The sequence below is a fragment of the Dermacentor variabilis genome, unplaced genomic scaffold, assembly GCF_050947875.1.
Source record: "Dermacentor variabilis isolate Ectoservices unplaced genomic scaffold, ASM5094787v1 scaffold_13, whole genome shotgun sequence".
Taxonomy (NCBI): domain Eukaryota; kingdom Metazoa; phylum Arthropoda; class Arachnida; order Ixodida; family Ixodidae; genus Dermacentor; species Dermacentor variabilis.
In genome coordinates, this window is record NW_027460291.1 from 29,672,340 (window position 1) to 29,695,090 (window position 22,751).

A 22,751-nucleotide genomic window follows, 5' to 3' on the forward strand; every position below is an offset into this window, starting at 1 on the left:
TCCCATTGGTGAAATGAACGCCGCATACCTACTAGCCTCTTCTGTAAGTGGAACCTGCCAATAACCCCTGACAAGATCTAGGGTGGAAATAAACTGAGCGCTACTAACTTTCTCAAGGCGCTCCTCGATGTTAGGGATCGGATAAATTTGATCCTTAGTGATGGAATTAAGCCTGCGGTAGTCGACGCAAGGACGAGGTTCCTTGCCCGGTACCTCAACTAAAATCAAAGGGGAGGTATAATCACTCTCACCTGCCTCAATAACACCGAGCTGTAGCATTTTCTTTACCTCAGCCTCCATAATATCGTTCTGGCGGGGTGACACCCGGTACGCCTTGGATCGTACTGGCTCTGGGGAGGTAAGTTCTATGTCATGAGTAAGGACAGAAGTCCTACCAGGCCTCTCAGAGAACAGACCTTGAAACTCTTGTAAGAGCTGGTGTAGTTCGGTTTTCTGTTCAGGCGACAGCGATGCTCCACTGACTAAGTCACTAATGACTTGACCGGTGTCTTCCCTGTTCGTCACTGAGCCTAGTCCCGGAAGCTCGACCGGAAGCTCTTCAGGAACGTTTACCATCATGCACACCACTGCTTCCCTTTGTCTATAAGGTTTGAGCAGATTACAGTGGTAAACTTGCTGTGCTTTCCGCTTTCCTGGAAGACTTACCACGTAGTTAACGTCCGACAGTTTCTGAACAATTCGTGCTGGGCCCTCCCATTGCACGTCTAGTTTGTTGTTTAGCGATGTGCGCAATATCATGACCTCATCGCCCACCTCAAAACGACGGGCCCTGGCTGTCCGATCATAATAAACCTTGGCCCTCTGCTGGGCCTTTGCCATTGCTTCACCTGACAACTCCTGTGCCCTTCTTAAGCGTTCGAGGAGCTTAAGCACGTACTCCACCACGATTGGGTCGTCGCCCCTGCCTTCCCATGATTCTCGAAGCATGCGAAGCGGAGATCGCAGCGAGCGACCGTACACCAGTTCAGCTGGCGAAAACCCCGTAGCTGCATGCGGCGCGGTCCTTAATGCAAACATCACCCCAGGCAGACACAGCTCCCAGTCAGTTCGATGTTCAAAACACAATGCTCTCAACACGCGCTTCATGACGGAGTGGAGCTTCTCAACGGAATTCGACTGTGGGTGGTACACTGAGCTGTGTAGCCGCTTTACCCCACACCTTTCGAGAAAAGTTGTCGTCAAAGCGCTAGTAAACACTGTGCCCTGATCTGATTGGATTTCCGCAGGAAAACCAACTCGCGCAAATATGGACAGTAGCGCATTGACTATCTCAACTGAGCTGAGTTCTTTAAGCGGCACTGCTTCAGGGAACTTTGTCGCTGGGCAGATCACAGTCAAAATGTGTCTGTACCCCGTGGCTGTTACCGGCAGAGGTCCCACTGTATCAATAACGAGCCGTCTAAAAGGCTCCGTAATGATAGGTACCAACTTCAACGGCGCCCTCGATTTGTCCCCTGGTTTGCCCACCCGCTGACAGGTGTCACATGTCCTCACGAAATGGTCTGCGTCCCGAAAACACCCTGGCCAATAGTACTCTTGCAAGAGACGGTCCTTAGTTTTCTTAACTCCAAGGTGTCCGGACCACGAACCCCCATGCGTCAAGCGCAACAGATCCTGACGATAGCATTGAGGAACGATCAGCTGATCGAACTCCACTCCTCTGCGGTCTAGATACTTCCGGTACAGGACTCCACCTCTTTCCACAAAACGCGCATTTTTCCTGGCGATACCTTCCTTGACATTGCAGCGTATGTTTTCTAGGCTGCCATCCTTCTTTTGCTCGGCTATCAAAGCCGACCGGCTGACTTTTAGCAACGTATCAAGTCCGTCTGACGTAGGCGCGATGAGCAAATCTGCAGATAGCTCTTCTAACTTTCCCTTATCGGGCATTTCCTCTCCAGTATCTGGCGCCTTCAACGCTACAGGCTCAATTTTATTCAGTTCGGGCGTGCTCTGAATATCAGCTTGCTGCACCTCTGACCCTTTTTCATTGTTCGCCAACGTCGGCCCCGCAACTACCGCCTTTGCAGCGAGCTCCCGAACCTTCGATCTGGTTAAGGCCTGAACGCTAGCCTCACCAAACAAAAGCCCCTTCTCGCGCAGGAGGTGATCGGACCTGTTCGAAAATAGGTACGGGTACTGGGGGGGCAGCATAGATGACACTGCCGCCTCCGTCTCAAGCGCTCCGAAAGGTCCTTCAATAAGCACTTTTGCTACCGGCAGACACACGCTATGAGCTTCCACGGCTTGCTTGATCCATGCGCACTCGCCCGTGAACATATGGGGTTCTACGTAAGAGGGGTGAACTACATCCATCGTAGCTGCGTTATCGCGAAGCACTCGGCACTCTTTCCCGTTCACGAGGAGGTCTCGCATGTAAGGCTCGAGAAGCTTCATGTTCTCGTCAGTGCTGCACAATGAAAAAAACACAACTTTTGGTGTTGTTTCCGGACACTGCGCCGAAAAGTGACCCGGCTTCTGGCACGTATAACAAACGCGCGCTTGCCTCATCTCGAACCGCTTTCTGCGTTCGGCTTCGGCTGCCGCCGTCTCCTTAGGTTCGGTCGCACTGCTTTCACTCGCATCCGCACTACGTGTGTTCCCCTTTGCTCTCTTGGGTGTGAACTTCGGCCTCTCAAACTTCGAGCCAAATTCACCCTTTTGACCGTCCTTAGCTCCGCGAGCCCGACGCGTCACAAACTCCTCGGCTAGCTCAGCGGCTTTAGCCACCGTACAAACGTCTGGCCTATCCAAGACCCAGTACCGCACGTTCTCCGGTAACCGACTATAAAACTGTTCTAGCCCGAAACACTGCAGAACTTTCTCGTGGTCACCAAACGCTTTCTCTTCTTTGAGCCACTCCTGCATGTTTGACATAAGCCTGTACGCAAACTCTGTGTATGACTCACTTCTGCCTTTCTCATTTTCCCGAAACTTCCGACGGAACGCCTCCGCTGACAGCCTGTACTTTTTTAGCAGACTCGATTTCACTTTGTCGAAATCCTCTGCCTCCTCTCTATCCAAGCGAGCGACTACGTCGGCCGCCTCGCCGGGTAACAAAGTGAGCAAGCGCTGTGGCCACGTTTCCCGAGAGAACCCCTGCTTCTCGCACGTTCGCTCAAAGTTAACCAGGAACAAACCAATGTCCTCTCCAAGCTTAAACGGCCGCATCAGGTCAGTCATTTTGAACAATACGCGTTCTCCTGCACCGTGTGCCTGACTTCCATTACGAGCGCGTTCCATCTCTATCTCGAGACGCTTCATTTCCAAAGCGTGTTGACGCTCTTCTTTTTCTTTCTCTTCTTTACGTTCACGCTCTTCTTTCTCTTTCTGTTCTTTAAGTTCGCGCTCCTGTCTCTCTTTTTGCTCTTTAAGTTCGTGTTCATGTCTTTTTGACCTCTCCTCAATAGTCTCAAGGCATTCCGACAGCTCGTCATCCTCAGCCTCTAACTCAAGAATAGCCTTTAGCAGTTCTGGTTTTCTGAGTTTGTCCGAGACATCCAGACCCAACTCTCTTGCAAGCTCCAACAATTTCGGTTTGCGCAACGACTTCAAATCCATGGCTGCTCTGAATGCTGCTTTCTCTACTGCCTAATATTGTCTTGCCGCAAACTAACCCGGCAGCAACGACAACCACAATTACCAGCTCCGTTTCTGACACTAACAAAAGCCTGGCAAAGCTCAGAAGAAGAAAGTCCCACACTCACCAAACCTCGCAGCAAGAATTCAGCGCAGTCGTTCCGCTGCAGGCAACCAGTCATCACACAGGGCTCGTTGCACTGCTCCCGGATCGTCGTTGAGCTGCTCAGCATACAGTCAACTGCATATCTTCGCTGCTGGCCTCCGTTGTCGCGATCTCACCGCTGGCAGACAGTTGTTGTGGTCGCACCGCTGGCGCGAGTTGTTGGGAACTCGGCGCTGACGCCCGTTGTTGCACCTGGGTCGCAAGCCCCAAGGGTAGCGTTGGCCTGGCGGCCTGGGGTACAACTGGAAGCATCCGAAGGTCCCGGCAAAGCATGAGTCGACTGGTAACAACAAAACAACTTGTTTATTTTAACATCGCAAAGAGTTGGCGGTCAGGTTGACCGAAGTAGAGAGACGGGAGAGCACTTTACTCAACAGAAGAAATCGGAGCCCTCTTTTTGGCGTCCGGGGGCAGATGTTTTTATACTCTCGCAGTTGAGGGCAAGAAGGAACCCCTCTATAGACGAGCACGTGACTGTACAATGGGATAAGGTGACGCATACTGTCGTGTCGCCGCCGGTCGGGCACAATGGGGAGGAGAAGGTGGCTCACACTGTCGTGTCGCCGCCGGTCGGGCACAATGGGGAGGAGCAGGTGACTCCTACTGTCGTGTCGCCGCCGGTCGGGCACAATGGGGAGGAGAAGGTGACTCCTACTGTCGTGTCGCCGCCGGTCGGGCACAATGGGGAGGAGCAGGTGGCTCACACTGTCGTGTCGCCGCCGGTCGGGCACAAATATGCACATACACTCACACACGCACATGAAGACACGTGGCATCGGAACATGCCTGGACGCGCTTGGCGGGGAGGCGTAGCGGCGACGCCGAACGGGCCAAAATGTCTGCCGCTTTGTTGTAGTCGCGCCGGCTAAACCGCGCGTCGTAGGCGAAACGTAACAGGAGGTAATTGCCGGTCATCTCATTAACCGGTAGCTTCACTGTCACATGAACGTTTACCAGGCCGTAAAGCATCACCATCACTGCATTATTGTGATGCAGGAACTACACCTAAGAAAAAAAAAAGAGCGCTGATAGCGGTATCCGCAAACGCTCTTAAGAAGCCCTATTTGTCGAAACATTTCTTTCACACGACCCTGCAAATTAACAAAATGTAGCAAAATATTTCAAAGAACTATTTACTGCTGCGGAAGTATTGAGGAAAGAATATGAGTGATTATCGCAACCCATTGTACCGTAATTTGTACTCATTTGGATTGAACAAAGTGTCACAAGGTATCACCAGAGCATTTCTTTTAAAGTGGTATCTCCGCTAGTACAACAACGCTTTAACTGTGAGCATTACGTACCAGATGGGAAATCGCACACAGCCGGCACAAGGACACCACCGCAATCTATATTGACTTCCAGCTGTAATCAACGCATCCCGTTTGGAATAGGCAGTCCGCTTTGCGTTCCGCGACGTAGCTTGATCATGAAGGCGGTTGTCGTGACGTCGCGTGACAGACAACTGAAGTGGGGGTGGTCCAAAAAAGTTTTTGACCAATCGCGAAGGGCTGATTGCAGAATTGGAATAGAAATGTTTGGAATAGTTTTACAATATAGCGCCCTTGGTGAATTTGGTAGAGAATTTTAAATTCCAGAACACAAGCAACGACAACAAGACATCAAAGTCGCTACAGAAATTACTGAAATTGCGTAAGTTTTAAAAAGTATAAGCACGACGTTTACAAATGCTTATCTTTACACCAAAAGCAAACACCGTAGTTTTGTAAACTGCTTGTAGTGGAGCATCTGAAGCAGGCAAATTTTATATGTGAACTTACAGGTGAAGTGAAGTTATAACAGTGTTTACGAAGGTTTCAAAAATCCTCCTCACAAATTATCGATATATATGCGAGCGGTGCATGACACACCAATTACCCCCGCCTAAGATGCATATTAGGGGGAGTGTACAGAACTGTGATATCTTTTTTTATTGCTGAGTTACAGAGTTACTGTTTTGGTAGTTCTGTTTTTTTTATTTTGCGATATTCAAGAACTTTTCTCTCTAGTTTTCCGTCTTGTCTGGTTTCTCAGCAAGAAACCAGACACAACCGACACAAGTAAGTAAATCCAACACTAACCTCGACAAGGCCAATCTGAGTAACAGAAAACAGCTGCGCCAGGAGTGGCTTCAACAAATAATTTGTGGCACATAAAACAATTGATGAAATAAATAGAAAACTCACTCGCTACAGTCAGTATATTTAACTTTTCTTTAATTACAACAAGCTTGAACGTAACGTGTGCAGTGGATGAGGAGAAAAAGGTTTCTCATTTGCCATGTATTTGGATAAGAGTTCCCTAGATAAAGCGTGTTCTTAATTATCATTTTACCGATCGTTAGATCTGCATATTCTTCAGCGCCACGGCTGCGTCATCCAAACGACCATTGGAGTCAATGGCACAAGCCTGTGCTTTACAAAAGCGCTTTGGCAAAGCTTCGTTCTTTGTCAACAAAAAGTTGGCGCCGAAGACTGACAGCATTTACGTTGGAGGATTTTTTCGCGTTTGATTTCGTCACGCATTTCTTAAGGCAGCGACTAAAATATTGTCGCTGCGTTATCTGTGTGTTATCTGATTTCATCGCGTGACGCGAATGATGCAGAACTTTGTGGATGGCACGCGGGTCCCAACGATTAGTCTGGAACATTCGACGACTGCTGTAGAAAAGCCGACGCGCTTGACCCGCTGATCAGATTTTCGACGATCGCCGAGTGTGTTCGCCGCTACCGTTCTTTGAGTGTAGCCTGTTTTTGTGGGCACAAGTTCGCCCAATGAAACGCTCGTTTCGTTAATCACAGTTTTGCTGCCTTCTTAACCGTCACTACCACGTGACATCTGGTGGAGGTGCTAGTGCGTTCATGTACAGAACGCCCCCGCACAGCCGCGATCCAAGCCCGAAGCCCGAGGACAAAACCAACATCGCCCACGACCAGCGTGCTAGCCGCAGACTGCAAGGACTGCCCCCAGAGCACGGACTTTTACCTGAGTCGACAAAGAAGATCGTGGTCAAAACAACCCCAATGGCTGCCCCAGCGTCCCCCGTTATCCTACAACAACCTCAGGACCCACCGACCTTCCATGGAGCAGCGACTGAAGAACCGGAATCCTGGCTGGAGACCTATAAAGGAATCGCGACTTTTAACAACTGGGACTCCGACGACAAGCTGCGGCATGTGTACTTTGCCTTAGAAGACGCCGCCAGAACGTGGTTTGAGAACCGCGAGTCGACCTTGACGACATGGGACCTCTTCCGTAGCGGCTTCCTGCGCATCTTTACGAGCGTCGTGCGCAAGGAAAGGACCGAAGCTATGCTGGACGCCCGAGTGCAGCTACCCAACGAGAACGTTGCCATCTTCACGGAAGAAATGAACCGTCTGTTCCGCCACGCCGACCAAGATATGCCCGAGGAGAAGAAAGTCCGCCTTCTCATGCGTGGTGTGAAGGAAGAACTTTTCGGCGCAATGATACGAAGCCCACCGAAGACATTAGAAGAGTTCCTTCGCGAGGCCACCAGCGTCGAGCAGACACTCGAAATGCGAAACCGGCAATTCAACCGCCGCACGAACTCTACCAACTACACAGGAATTCAATCGCTGTCCACCGACGATCTGCGCGAGACTATCAGAGCGGTCGTACGGGAGGAGCTGCAGAAGCTGTAACCCTAGGTCGCAGCCTCAAGTAGCCTCAATCGCCGAAATCGTTAAAGATGAGCTTGAGCGATCCCTTGGAGTTCCTGAGGTGCAACCAGAATCACCGCAGCCCCAGCCGGAAGCGATGACCAACGCCGCCGTCCCCCGCAGCCAAGGCCCCCCTGCACGACCACGCCAGGGACCTTTAACGCCACAATTCCGTCGTCCCGACCATACACTGGCCCAGCCCGGGGCCGGTCTGCGAGCCCATATCCGGAAAACTAAAAGCAGCGACCGATGGAGGTGCGGTTGCTGTTCGTCGAACTGACGAAGATCCTCCGCCGCCGACGAAGATGCTGAAGAGACAATCTCGACTACACAACAACGACGACACACCGCTGTCCCGACGAAATCTTGCAGCAAGGAACACGCTGATGAAAGACGACCGGAGGACGCGACGTTCCAGCCACAGGTCAACGCGACGCAGCTGTGATCCGACGCCAAGACCTAACTGCAACGCACGACAAAGAACCACCGACCTCGACCTGCTTCTCGACGGCCACGCAATCACTGCCTTAGTCGACACAGGGGCCGATTACTCCGTCATGAGTGGGCACATCGCCGCCCAGTTGAAGGTTAATACTGCACGGGAGGGCCCCAAACTCAGACATCTCATTACCCCGACTGGAATATGCCCGGCAAGAATTACCGTTCATGACCGGCCTTACCCAGCAACTCCACCAGATGTCACGTGGTAGTGATGGTTAAGACGGCAGCGAAGCTGTGATTAACGAAACGAGCGTTTTATTGGGCGAACTTTTGCCCTCAAAACAGGCCACACTCAAAGAACAACAGTAGCGGCGAACACACTCGGCGATCGTCGAAAATCTGATCAGCGGGTCAAGAGCATCGGCTTGTATACAGCAGTCGTCGAATGTTCCAGAGTAATCGTTGGGACCCTTGTGCCTTCCACTAAGTTCTACACCATTCGCGTCACGCGATGAAATCAGATAACACAAGGTTCGGCGACAACAGACAGCCGATAAAATCATCGATAACTTTCCAGAAACTTCGGATACATGCAGGCGCGTCCCGCGCTGTGCGATAACATTTGTTAGGTGGCAAAACGTGGTCTCCCGATAAAGATAAGTACACGGTCAATATATCTGTACTCGTGATTTCACTGGACTGCTTTTTGTCAATCTCGTTATGACACAGGGTGTCCCAGCTACTTTTATTCAAGCTGTTCAGCGAAAAAAATATTTAAAAACCCCAGAAAGATACAATTTTAAGAGCTAGTGTGTTCGGGCGCTAAACCTCTGACGACTGAGCACCATAGGTGCTAAAATTGAGCGTTCACCTTGGCGGTGCTTCAAGTATAGGCCGGCATATCGTCCAGACGAGACAAGTGCTCCTCAGCGTGTAAATGTCATAGAGTAAGCTTAAAAAAATAATCTCTCATAAAGGAAATGTATACTAGAGGAAATTTCGGGAATCTTTCGAACAAGCATACCACCACGAATTGATTTGAAAGCACGTTAGAAATAACTGCATGTCAAACAGCAATTAACCGAGAACAGTGCACTGGCCGAATCGGTAATGAGATATAAAAACCAAGAAAAACAGGAAGGAACAGCCATTGTATTATTGACGATATTGTGCTGTTCAACTTAAGAATTTCATGGATTAAGAAACTGCATACAAAGCACTTTATCGGCAACGGCCTGAGAATTTACGCAGAATTCACCAAGTTCATTTACTTCTCGAGCGTCAAAGTCGAGCGTCGTGAATACCTAGCGCGATGTGCCTGACAGAAACAAGCAACAAACCAAACAAAGGACGAGCGCTACTATCCATTGTATATTAACAAGGAGACCACCTACGAAATATGTACTAGCGACTTGACGTTGTGATGGGGCTAAAAATGAGGTTAAATATTTGTCGTTTCGTGTGCCAAAACCAAACTCCCTTTGTAAGGTACGGCGTAGTGGGGGACCCCGGATTAAAATTTATCACCTGAATTTTTCTGGAGCGCCCCCCATGCATGCGGTTCACGGCGTTCTTCATTGCGTTCCACCTTCGTTGGAAGGCGGCTGCCGCGGCTGCAGTCGAACCCGCGAACCCGTTCGCCGAGCTACAGTGTCGGGCAGTAAAACAAGAACGAACGCACACACGAACGCCGTAGCCTCCTCAGAAAAATAGTTATGGCTGCTACTTGGCATACTAGAACGTATGGCATAGAAGAAAACGATAACACGGGGAAATACACAAGTGAGGCCACTATGTCAACACAAAGCGAACTTTGGCAAAATAATTTGTAAGCTAAAGGCAAGAAAATGTTCATGGCGCTCTGGAAAGGATTTCAAATGAAGATGGGAAGCATCAGCTTACTAGACTTAGCGGTGGTGTGCAAGTTAAGCGAGTACTTCTTCAGGACCTTGGTCATGCCGGCGTACGGACCGCCGCTGACGTGCGACAGCAGGAGATCCTTGTTTCCGGGCAGCAGTTTGACCAGCGCTGAGTCGGCGCGTCGCCCGGCCATTGGCTCGTCGTCGGGGACGTCCGAAGTGACCACCGGTCGTAGGCGGGCTTCTATATCCTCCACTTCGCCGTCCAGGTTCACAAACCTGGCGGGTAAGAACGAACGTGAGAAGAAAAGAGAGTGCAGGTTGACTGATGAAACCGCGCACAATCTGGCATCCGTACAAATGGCTAGACTATTTTTGTATTTTCTATAATTTCGAGCCGGATGAGGCGAGCACCGTCGTGCATGAGCTTGCCACATCGCGGGCATAAAACGGTGCTTGCAACAACTCATGCTCACATCTGGGAACTGCACTTTTCCTGCTAACTTAGCACCAAGACGGCAAGTTGGGCCAGTTGATTGGGATTCATAGTAAGGTTCGTTACAGTTCAACACAAGACAAGGACAAAAGAAGGTATAAAATGATAACACAGCGCCGTCTCGTCATTTTATACCTTCTTTTGTCCTTGTCTTGGGTTGCGCTGTAACAAACCTTACTTTCAACTTAGCATGTTCCCCCCCAAAATAAGTTATTTGAGTGTTCTCATCTTCGTAATGAGAAGCATCGGAGGCCAAGTTCAACGAAATTTCAGACATGGTAAAAAAAGAAACGTAGCTTAAAATATCGATGATATAGTGCAAGCTACGCGTAAAGGAGCATGAACGAATGAATGCATCACAAAGGTAGTGCGAGAAGCAAACGTTTCCAATACCAAAAGTGAGAAAGAAAACGGCAGCATCACCGTTCACCGTTAAGAGGAAGCTTTAGCTCGGGCCCAACTCCGACGCGGCCTATTCAAATACATGTAAAACGCAAAAACGTTTTTCTGAGATAACCCGCGGACCGATTTTAATGAAATTTGTTGCATGTGAGAGAGAAAGTTAAATTCTAGTGACTGTTGGGAGCGGAATTTCGAGTTAGGCCCTGAATTTCGTTAAAATAATTTTCAAATATTCCAAAGTATGAAAAAAATACAAGCACGAAGCTTACAAATTTATAGCTCCGCATCAAGAGCAGACATCACGGTTCTGTAAACGGAATCCATTAGACCATTAAAAGCGGACAAATTCTATTTGTCATTTTACAGCTTACGTGAATTTGTTACGTTGTATACGAAGGTTCTGCAAAAGCTGTATTTACATATTACTATTTTTTTAGATTCATGTGCAACATATCAATTTTATGAAATCGAGAGTTCGACGGAAGCCCGTCTGGTCGGGATGAAGCATTGAAGAAATAAAACGAAGGACACCGACCAACATAGAAGTGCTAAAAATGAAAAAATCTAAAAGACGTTTCGGCTTCGCTACGGAAGCCTTCCCATTGTGAACAAGGCTTCCGTAGCGAAGCCGAAACGTCTTTTAGATTTTTTCATTTTTAGCACTTCTATGTTGGTCGGTGTCCTTCGTTTTATTTCTTCAACATATCAATTTTATCCGCCTTAGATGTACTATTAGATGTAATTCACAGACGTGTGTTGTCGTTTTTCGTTGTTGAGTTACAGAATTGTAAACTTGATAGTTTCGTTTTTGAAAATTTTCGATATTTGCCAATTTTTAATAAAAAAATGAGGACAGAAGTCACAATTCCGAAACCAACAGTCACTAAATTTTAAGTTTTTCTTTTAAATGCAACAAACCTAGTCACATTTGGTGCAGTGGTTGCCGAGAAAAACGAAGTCTCCTTTTACATGTATTTAGATTGGGGCACCCGAGCTAAAGCTTCCTCTTAATGGCGCAGAACCGACAACATTAAGGACCAGCGCGACTATAAGGCATGGCGCTTGAAATCTGGTGGTGCTCCCGGCGCGCACAAATTTTCTGAGGTGATGGTTGCGGTACGCGTCATATGTGCATACCACTAGTACACCCTTCACCTAGTTAGATGCTATTTAAAAGCTGCTAACAGGAAAATAAAATTAAAAAAAATTCCTCGACTGCGCTCATGAAGGCACCACTATCGGTAAACATTGTGGCTGCAAGCCTCTCCCTCTCATATCATCTGTGGACTTAAAGTCCGCACCATAAAACGATGTAGGACTTCATCGAACATAAATTATACATGCGCAAGTAACAGACACGCTTCAGAGATTTTACGCCGCCGAGAAACTTTCACACACACACGCACACACAAACGCACACACATATGCATGGATATATATATATATATATATATATATATATATATATATATATATATATATATATATATATATATATATATATATATATATCTTGCGAGACCGATGTTAAGCCTCCACAGTTTATTTCGCAGCTCGCGCGCGGAAGACGATGACGCTGGCCATGATGATGAATATATACAGATGAAGAAGATGAAGGGGTAAAATTATGCTCACACAATGTCCCCCGCGCATTGAAGTGGCCAACCTGGCCGCTCGTTACGCTGGGTATGACGGGAAATTTAACGCCGTATGAAAGGCTTTAAACGCGAAACATGCACAATCTCTGTGGCACGGCAGCGGCCGTCCAAAGGCGGAACTGGAGTGACACGATAGTTAACTGGCGAGGTCTGTTCCCGAACAATGTAGGGCCCGATAAACCAGGACTGAAATTTTTCGCACAATCCAGGAGCGCGAGCTGGGGTCCATAGTAACACTTCGTCTCCTGGGAGGAAGGAAACGACACGGTGAGATGCATCGTAGCGAATTTTGCGGTCTTGTTGACTGGCGTCGGTGTTGAGGCGGGCACATTCGCGACTCCGGGCAATGCGCGAAACGAACTGCTCACACACTGATGTGGACCAAGGCACGGGGGCACTGAAGAAAGAAACGTCGAGGATAGTGAGTGGTTGGCGACCATACACTAGGAAAAAGGGCGAGTACCCCGTAGTGCGTTGGACGGCCGTGTTGTATGCGAAAGTGACGAATGGTAGAATGGCATCCCAATTGGTGTGGTCAGGGTTGATGTACATAGATATCATGTCGGGCACCGTGCTTTGAAAGCGCTCTGTGAGACCATTATTTTAAGGGTGGTAGCTGGAAGTCGTTTTATGGGTGGTATTAGACGCAAGGAGAACGTAGTGGAGAATTTTAGAGAGAAATGTCCTGCCGCGGTCACTCAAAAGGACACGTGGGGCTCCGTGCCGTATAAAGATGGCTTCCAAGGAAAAGGCTGCAACCTCCTCTGCGGATCCCGAAGATAGTGCGGCTATTTCAGCCTACCGTGTCAAGTGGTCTACAGCTGTGACGATCCATCGTTTACCGCCGGTGGTTAAGGGTAGCGGTCCATAGAGATCGATACCAATGACTGCGAAAGGAGCTTCAGGACACGGGACAGGTTGGATCGGTCCAGCCGGTGTTATTTTAGTCGTTTGCGGTGTTGGCTGAGCGAACAGGAAGCCACGTGTTTCGCTGCGCTTGTTGCAAGTCTCGGCCAAGAGAAGCGGCTGCGAATTCGCTGATAGGTTTTATGGAAACTGTAACATAGCAGCGGCATCGTTGCTGCCGTCATGTAAGAAGGGAGACGTTGACGACCCAGTGGTTAGCCGAGAACAACGCACAAGAGTTTAATGCACGTATATATAAAGCAAAAAGAGGAAAGGGAAAATGAGGAGTGAATATAGAAAAAGAACGTGGCACCTGCGTATTGCCAGCGCGCACATGATGCGGCGGTTTGATACCACATTTTACAACATTTCTTCCCTCTTAAAAACGCTGCACTGGCTTGCGGGATCTTGTGAAGCGTCGAACAGGTTGCATGGTTACTTGGTCTGCCCCGGATGCCACGAGTGTTGGAACAGGCACCTGGTGGTCCAAGTCCCGAAACACTTCTTGGGGTGAAGATTCTCCCGCGTCGTCGGAGCTCGCGGATGGCTCTTGGCAGAGTGACGGTGCGCTCTGAGTACTGTCTCTGCTGGTCGAGCCTGGGTCGGTTCCTGGTGGTTCATCTAGAGAAGATTCAGTACGGGTGCGCACTTGGTCGATGTGACGCCGCACGATTGCTTGAGGAGTCTCCACAGTGACCATCCGTCCTCCCGATGTCTCTGTTACCCGTCCTGGTATCCATTTACCATTTGACCCGTAGTTGCGGACATGTACACTACAGTCTGTTGGAGGCAACCACTCGTCGTGTTCCTTTTTAGAATTAGACACAGTCGCCGCAGGGAAGCAGGTGTCCAGGCGCGATCGTATCTGGTACCCCAGCAGTATTTCCGATTGGCGACTTTCCGGTTTTCTGGGGAGTCCTTCTGTAATTAAGCAAAAAACGCATAAGGTTATGCTCCAGCTTTCCGCGTGGCATCTTCCGGAGACCATCCTTGATTGTCCGTACTGCCGTCTCCGCCGCTCCGTTTGATTGGGGGTGAAAGGGGGCGGTTCTTAGGTGTGTAATGTTATTCCTGTCAGCAAACGTTGCAAATTCCTGGCTGGTGAACTGTGTTCCATTGTCGGATACGAGGGTTCTTAGCACCCCGAAATGGCTAAATATATCCCGTAGGCAGTCAATGGTGGTTGCCGAAGTAGCCTGGTTCAGCGGCACTGCTTCTATCCACTTAGTGTAGGGATCTACTACTACGAAAACCATTTTACCCTCTATTGGTCCCGCAAAGTCGACATGAACCCGCGACCATCTCTCCTGCGTTTGAGACCAATTTAACGGCGGGGCCGCTGGTGGAATAGGCAAATTGGCAATGCAATTCTCGCATTGCGCTGCCATTAGCTCTACTTCGCGGTCTATTCCTGGCCACCAAAACAAGGACCGCGCCACTGTTTTCATTGCCGAGGACCCCTGTTGCGTTTCATGCAATAATTGTAGCAAGCGCTTACGCGCTGCGACAGGTATGACGAGACGGTGTCCCCAATAGACGAGCTCGTGTGCCAGAGATAGCTCCAACATGCGATCAGCAAAGGGGACCAAGGAAGGGTCAAGTCGTTTTGCGCCTTTCGGCCACCCGTGTAACACGTTTTGCTTTACGCGAGCTAAGGTTGAGTCATTGGCGGTCACGTCCTTCAGCTCACGTGTTGTGACTATCCCTTCATCCAGGCTTTTCAAACAAAATACGTACTCTTCAGGGTCAGGTTCCGTAACGAGATCGGAGCCCTGCAGCGGCAGTCTGCTCAGTGCATCCGCATTCAATAGCAGTCTTCCCGGAGCATATTCGAGCTTGTAACGGTAGCTTCCCAGGTAGAGGGCCCAGCGTTGGATGCGAGCTGCAGCCATGGCAGGCGTCTGGCGGTCGGGCCTCAGCAGTCCTAGAAGTGGCTGGTGGTCGCTAATCAGGACAAACTCTCGACCTAAAAGATAATCCCGGAACTTAGTCACTCTAAAGACAAGTGCCAGTGCTTCACGTTCTACTTGAGAATAATTTCTTTCGGCTTTTGTCAGGGTTCTTGAACGGAACCCGACTGGTCTGTTGGTGCTTCCAATTGTGTGAAAAAGAACCGCGCCTATACCACGAGCCGATGCGTCACATTCCAACTTCAGTTGCCTCGATGGATCAAAATGCACAAGGACCTCGGCGTCCTTAAGATGCTGCTTTGCCTTGCGAAATGCAGATTGCTGTGATGACTTCCACTGCCAGCGTGCGTTTTTTTCTAGCAACTGGTACAATGGGAACAATGTATCTGACATATTCGGCAAAAACATTCAATAGAACGAGATCATGCCAAGGAACGAACGCAGCTCACCTAGGTTTGCGGGACTAGGGGCATTCATGATCTACATTCTTCTCAGTTGGGTGAGGGCCGGTACGATCAATACGATGCCCAAGATAAGCGACAGATGGCTGGCTAAATTTACACTTATCGTATTTGAGCTTCACGCCGTGCTCTCTGAACCGTTCTAAGACAATCTGCAATCGAGCTCCGCAGTCTTCAACCTTTTTCGCGACTAGAACGTCATCCAAGTAAGCCCGAACGCCAGGTAACCCAGACAGTATGGTATCAAGTTTTATTTGGAAAATTGCTGGAACCGAGGAAATGCCGAACGGAAGCCTATTGTAACAAAACAGGCCTTTGTGAGTGTTAATAACGCAAAGCTTCCGAGACTCCTCGTCCAAAAGCACTGGTTACAAACATCCCGCAAGTCGAGCGTACTGAACAACTGGCCTCCTCCTAATGACGCAAAGATATCTTGAATTACCGGAAGTGGGTATTGCTCCGTGGCGCAAGCAGGATTTAGAGTAGCTTTAAAATCACCGCAAATTCTGACCGAGCCATCTTTCTTCAGAACGGGTACAATAGGCGTCGCCCAATTCTAGTGCTTGACTGGCGATATTACATCCAGCGACACTAACCGGTCAAGTTCTTGCGATACCTTGTCACGTAGAGCATATGGAATAGGTCTCGCCTTACAGAATTTGGGAACAGCGTCGCCCTTCAGCAGGAGGCTGGCTGGTGGTCCCTTGATCAACCCCAAGGTTTCCGAGAAAACGTCCTGGTATGTGTCGCGGATGGCATGGATCCTGTGACAGTTCACTTGATTCGTCGTGGCCTCGCCTTCACCCGTCATTTGTAGTACCGGAACGCCCGCTTGTTCCAGGAGCATTAGCCGGTCTCGGCCGCATAAGCTTGGTCCGGGGCAGTCTAGCACTACAAGGGCACAGTTAACAGAAATATCGCGGTATTTTACACAAAGTTGAAGCTCGCCCACCACCGGTAATCTTCCATTGTAGCAGGATAGCTTCGCGTGTGAAGGTTGCAAGCTTGGCCAGCATTTGCGATGTTTATCAAAAAGCTGTCGCGATATTACGCACACCGGGGGACCGGTATCTACTTCCATGGATAAATCCATGTCTCCCCAACTAAACGTTCGTCTAATTGGTGGCTGAAGAGCATTCTTTCGTGCTGACGCCAACGTCCAGATGTGCGCACTATCGCTGTTCTCCTCTTCTGAAAGGGCGTCTTCCACCGCCAAGGCTTTCGCGTGATGGACTCGCCGGTTGCTGGGAACACCGTTACCATTGCGGCTGCGACACATTTTTGCATATATCAATATAGATTACGAACAGGTACTACATTAAACCGACTGAAAGCTGTTCTGTATGTGCATTGAAGGGCACTCCAGCTATGTGTCTAAGGGCTTTTTTTTAAGTACACACAATTGTTGTGAATTTGATGACGTAGTTTTGCCCCATACAAGAAAGCAGTAGTTTAAGCTGGGCAAAAATAACACGTTGTAAATCAGTAGTTTAATATTGGGTGGTAGAAAAAAACGTAATCTAGCCAAAATGCCCATAGTCCTCGAAAGTTTGGTAATAATGTGTTTAATATGCGTGTCCCAGGACATATGCTTGTTGATGTGTACACCAAGTGTTTTGAAAGACTCAACAACTTGTAAAGGCATTTTGTCAAGCATAAGATTTTCTGTGAGAACTACCGGTGACTGTTTAGGGTTATGATGTCACGGGTTATCGAATTTCCTGCGCCCCTTGTCGGTCGAGCTCCTCGTGTACGGCTGTGCGAAGAGCTAGCGGTAATTTAGGACATTTTAGACACTTTGGTGGAACCTCCGGTTGCAAGTGAATGCGCAGTGGCTCCCCGATATGTCCGTCCAACTGGCCGTTGAACACGTCGTCCTCTCGCTGAGGAAGTTCTCCCGGTGTTGATGGAGCCAAGGATTCGATTCGGGTGATTACAATGTCCAGAGCCTGGAAACAGTCGTCATAGGCGCCTAGTTTCCTGTACGACGTGCAAGGACAAACAACTGTTCCGTCTTTGCATTCAACTAAGCTTTCACTCAACAGTGCCCTAGGGTGCTTCATTTATTTGTCCTGTCCATACGTGTAGAGCAAGATCTCTAGGCTGCAGCTGTGCAGAGCATGCAGGCCATAGGTGTGGAAAATGGCATCACTGATTACCGAAGGATATGTGCCGCGTTCTGCCTCCATTAGCAGAGGCCGCCCGTTCACAGCAAGTTCGAGCATGATTGGTATTGACGAACCCTGATGCTTACTGTTCGTGTTGAAAAAATAAACCACTGAGTTGATCTGGGACACCAGTTGATGATTTTTGTGTCCCTGAAGTGTTTTGGATGCGTGCCCTTAATCTTGCGGTGTTGTAGACTTGAAATGCTTCTTCCTCCGGAAGCAAGTTTCGGTGGCGCGGTCATTTTTGAGCAATACACGCACTTGGACGGTTTGTTTTTCGTAATTGTCTAGCAAATGCATTCCGGTGCATCGGAAAAACGGTTTGTTGGTCACGTTTCGCTTGCCTGGAGTTAAAAACCTAATGCTATGTACTGTGCCCTCTCATTTGCCGGCTGGCAAATATCCTCTGTTGTACAGCTGATTGCGCTTACAAGGCGAGGGCGCCTACAAGGCAATTCAACCAGCAGCAATTGCTGGAGATTACTATTTCGCATTCTACACATGAAGCGTTCTTGGAGCGCGAAGGCCGGAGGCAGTGGGAAACACCTCCCACTAAACCTAGATCGTGTTGCTGACGCGGCTGCGTCGAGGACTGTGGCCGTGCCCACTGCTGCTGGCGACGTGTAAGCTGGCAGTGTCCATATCAGGCTTCTTCAGAAGTTACAGTCGTGTACTGTGTTGTATAGGACTGCAAAGTATTCAGAAATTGTTTGTCTCGACGCATGACAGCTCGTTGGGCTTCGGATGAAAGTTTTCGTTAGGGCGTTGAAGTATGGCCTGAAACCCGATTTCTGAATGTCGCTGTCGTGCGAGCAGGGCTCGTCTAATATCAAACTCGGACTCACCACAAGACGTGAGTAGAAGAGCGCGCGTCTTCTTAGGGAAGGTGAAGTCATGAGCCTCGTAGATCTCTGAGGGTGTTCGAGCCATGCGTTCTAGTTTCGGTTCGAATCCCATCCTCGTCGTCAATTAAACGCATCTTGTGAGAAAACACGATTTAGTTCCGTGCTCCAAAAGCGGGATGTTTGCCGGTGGGCATGGCGCTCCACATGTCGAAGAATGTGCGAGACGGCACGCTTGGGCCGGGGGAAGTCGCTCCAGCCTGTGATACACCACCTGTGCAGTCAAGGGGTCCCACTCCCGAGCGATGTGCTGGCACCCTTCGGACAGCCTTTATTTTTTGCAAATTAAGGGCGTCAGAGAAACGCGGTGGCAAGTGCTTGCTTTCAAACTCACATCTTCCTTTAACGCAATAAATATCACGATATATATCATAAAGTCTCCTCTGAACGGTTGCCAGTAATGTGTGGAGTCCTACATGGCTCCATTTTGTGACTATTGCTGTTCGTAATATTTAATGATGACATTACTCACATTGTGAAATACCACAGAGCTCCTTTACCGGCCCACACACAGAGGCATACCACCAACGAGCTACACGGGACCCCGAGAGTACGAAGAAATCGGCCTGTACACACAAGACGGAAATGCAATCCCCAAAGTAAACAAGATCAAAATCCTCGGAATGATCATTGAGGCCAACGGAGCTAACGGTGAAACCGTGAGGAAGATCGAAGGCAAAGTCACTAGTGCCACGAGACTCATAAAGAGGATAACCAACAGACACGCGGGCATGAAGGAAGAAAACGGCATTCGACTGATCCACTCCTTCGTTGACAGCCACATCGCCTACGTAGCCGCCTACCACAACTGGTACGTCGCGGAAAAGATCAGCACGGTCATAAGAAAATAGTACAAGATAGCCCTGGGCCTCCCAGAATCGACGAGCACCGAGCTCCTGGCTCAGCTGGGCACACACAACAGCCTACAAGAAATAGCCGAAGCACGACGCATCTCGCAGCTCGAACGCCTGTCGACCACCACGACGGGAAGGCACATTATGAACAAGCTCGACATAACGTACCACAACCAGCGCAGCCAGAAAATGCAAATCCCCAACAAAATCAGAGGAACTGTTACAGTGACAAAAATTCCAAGAAACATGCACCCCGATTACAACCGAGGCGGAAGAAATGCAAGAGCCAAGGCTCTGCTGCGTTCATTCGGCACGGAGAGAAACGCGCGCTTTGTCGACGCAGCCGCAAATCCAAACGACCATAAATACACTGCTGTAGTCATGGACATAGACTCCAAAATCAGAATCGCATGCAGTGTATACACCGACCACTCGGAAATAGCGGAGGAAGTAGCGATAGGGCTGGCCCTAACAGAACAGGAATGCGAAGTCGTACTAAGAGACTGGAAAACGGCAGTAAAGAATTAAGCCAAAGGTAGAATTTCCAAGGAAGCCCTGAGTATTCTGGCCAAAGTGGGCAGATCCAAAACTGCAAGCTCGAGGGTCGTCACCACGGCGCACGTCACCACGGAAGGCGACGCGCTCCCGAACCTAAAGGAGGCGGCGCACCGGACGGCGCGAGACATGACCTGCCGCGCCGAACAGGGCAACGCCTTTCGCATGATAGCGAACACTCCTCGCGCAGAACGGGACAGGCTCACCAGATACAATGACATAACCAACGCATATCAAAACGCCTGAAGGATATACCCACCTCCGAGTCCGAAATTGAACAGGAGGCAGGCTGTCGCCTGGAGACAGCTTCAGACGAACACCTTCCCTAATAAATTCCGTCTGAAACGTATCTTCCCAGATAAACATCAGGACGACGCGCGCAAATTGTACCAGGAAGGACCAGCAACACTCAAACATATGCTGTGGGAGTGCACTGTAGTTGTAGGACGGATGGCAGTTGCTTCGGAGACCCTGTCATCGAGGTGGGCCGACGCTCGGCGCAGCTCATACCTCGGAATCTAGACGTGGGCAGTCCAGCAAGCCCGTGAGGCGGCGTTGGCGCAGGGCCTTGACGTTCCCCCGTGGGAGACCTGAGCCCGGGTCGCGTTAAACCTTGCCGGACGTACAAGAAAGTTGTTTCCATCCATCCATTGCTGTTAGTAATACCTAATAATGACATTACTAAGTTTCGAAATTCGCCCGATTTAATGTGGCACGCCGACGACCCCAATATATTCGTTACAGCTAACTCTCTTAGTTAAACCGAGAATATGATAAGTACATATTTTGGCTACCTGCGATCATTGCTTATACAAATGAACTTGGATTTGAATTTGTCCAAAACAAGGTACATATTTTCTAAAAACATGTTGCTACTCCCAATGGGGTTTATTGCAAAAAGGGCAATAAATAATGATCACATAAGTTAGAAATGGTTTCGAGAGCAAAATTAAACATGGACTAAGAAAGGACACACACAAACGGACACTTGCATTTCATTTATTTGGCCGACGCTTGATTACATATAAACGTGGACATGTGCATAACAATGCAACGAATGACACAATAGGCTGACACCAAATTATCATAATATATATTATATGATAATTTATATAACTGACCATATGAGAGCACATATAATTTATTTTATGATAATACACATGGAATACCAGGAACATGATTTTCGGCCCTCGTTTGCCAAGCAAAACCGACTTAAATCAGTTATTGAAATCGTTATTGCGATTGGAATGAAGCATGAAAATTCAGGATTGCTTATTATCTGCCCCAGTGGCTATGAGAAGCTATGGCGTTCGACTGCGTAGTATAAGATGTGCGGTGCTGCCGTGTATCGCGGCTGCACTGAGAAACGGCTAAAAGATTCTACGTATTTATATTCAGGAGCCGTTTAGAAATACCATGAGGTTATTATTAAGTAGTTATCTACCATACGGCATCTTTCACAGTGCGCGGCGCAATTTCTGTACCGCTTTGTCTTTCTTTCTCAATATATATAAATGCAAGTCTTCTGTGCGCCTAAACATAGCGACGCGATACAAATAATAATGCGATGCCAAATAACGGCACCCCAATCTGATTATTAGCCTGAGTAAATATTTCACCGACTTAATGCGGTCTGATATGGTAAAATAAATTTGACTGCTAAGTTATTAAATGGCGAAAAAGGTGAAAAACCGTATTCGCGCTTGACGTGCAAGCACGAGCAAGTTGAAATACGTCAAAAGTAGAAATACTTATTTAGTTGAGCTCTTTAATGGCGCGCGCTTTCTAGTCGCGTTTATGAGTGGTGTAGGCGGCTGACCTTTTTTTTTTCTTGTGGTCGCGAAGTCAATGGTCTGCCTTTAGAGAATTTTGTAGTACAATATACTATGACCAGGCTGGCCTTTACAGGTGTATTTCGCGCGGAAGTGCCGGAGCACAAAGAAGGCGGAGGAAATAATATGGCCTATGTAGCGCTTGCCTCTTACCTGCACTTTTCATTTCATACAAGCCGTTGACCAAAATCGAACACCGATTAACATTAAACTAGTAGCTCCATGTCGCACGCATTGCTCTGTTCTAAGTAGAGTGCATCTAGTAATGGCAAGCTTAAAATGCTAAAACGAAGCAACTGATAGGCAAGCTCGCTGCACCAATGAGGATCCGCTTCTCTAGTCATACAGTAGGATGTAATAAGTGGTTGCATACGTACAATGCGCAGTTTTTTTTTATCAGACGATCACCGAATGAACCGCGATTACACCAAGTACGGCATCGTAATGGGTCAGCACAAGTAATCACAGCAAGAAAGAGAATAACAACAACTTTACGGGACCATGTGAGTGCCGCGGATTCCTCAACATTATTTTAGGTGCCATCTCAAGAACACCGATAGGGACAGTGAGCGCATAAGTGTCTCGCACCCTGCTTTTCATTAAAGAGTTTTCTCTCTCTCTCTCTCTCTCACGAGTATTGAATGTCATGTGCTCTATCTTTGGAACTGTTGGCTATACTGGGTTCAGGAAATGAGCACCGATCTATAAAATGGTCATCAGCCAAAAACATTGTTATGTCTAAACAGTAACGCTTCACTTTTAATTAGTCTCACTCTTAATCGGCTTAGTGGGCTTACTAACTGAACACCCACACTGATTGCTTGCTCCTCTCGCTACTAAAAGGTATATTTAAAGTAAGTG

General features: G+C 48.6%; 1 protein-coding gene across 4 annotated transcripts in view; it reads right to left on the bottom strand.

The window, feature by feature from the left end:
• Window positions 1–22,751, bottom strand: part of LOC142566835 (putative phospholipase B-like 2) — a 190,982-nt gene that overhangs the window by 127,794 nt on the left and 40,437 nt on the right. For all 4 annotated transcript variants that reach the window (XM_075677732.1, XM_075677731.1, XM_075677729.1 and 1 more), the window contains one exon: window positions 9,790–10,025. In XM_075677732.1, coding sequence (XP_075533847.1) covers window positions 9,790–10,025 — 236 coding nt within the window. The remainder of the gene's footprint in view (window positions 1–9,789; window positions 10,026–22,751) is intronic.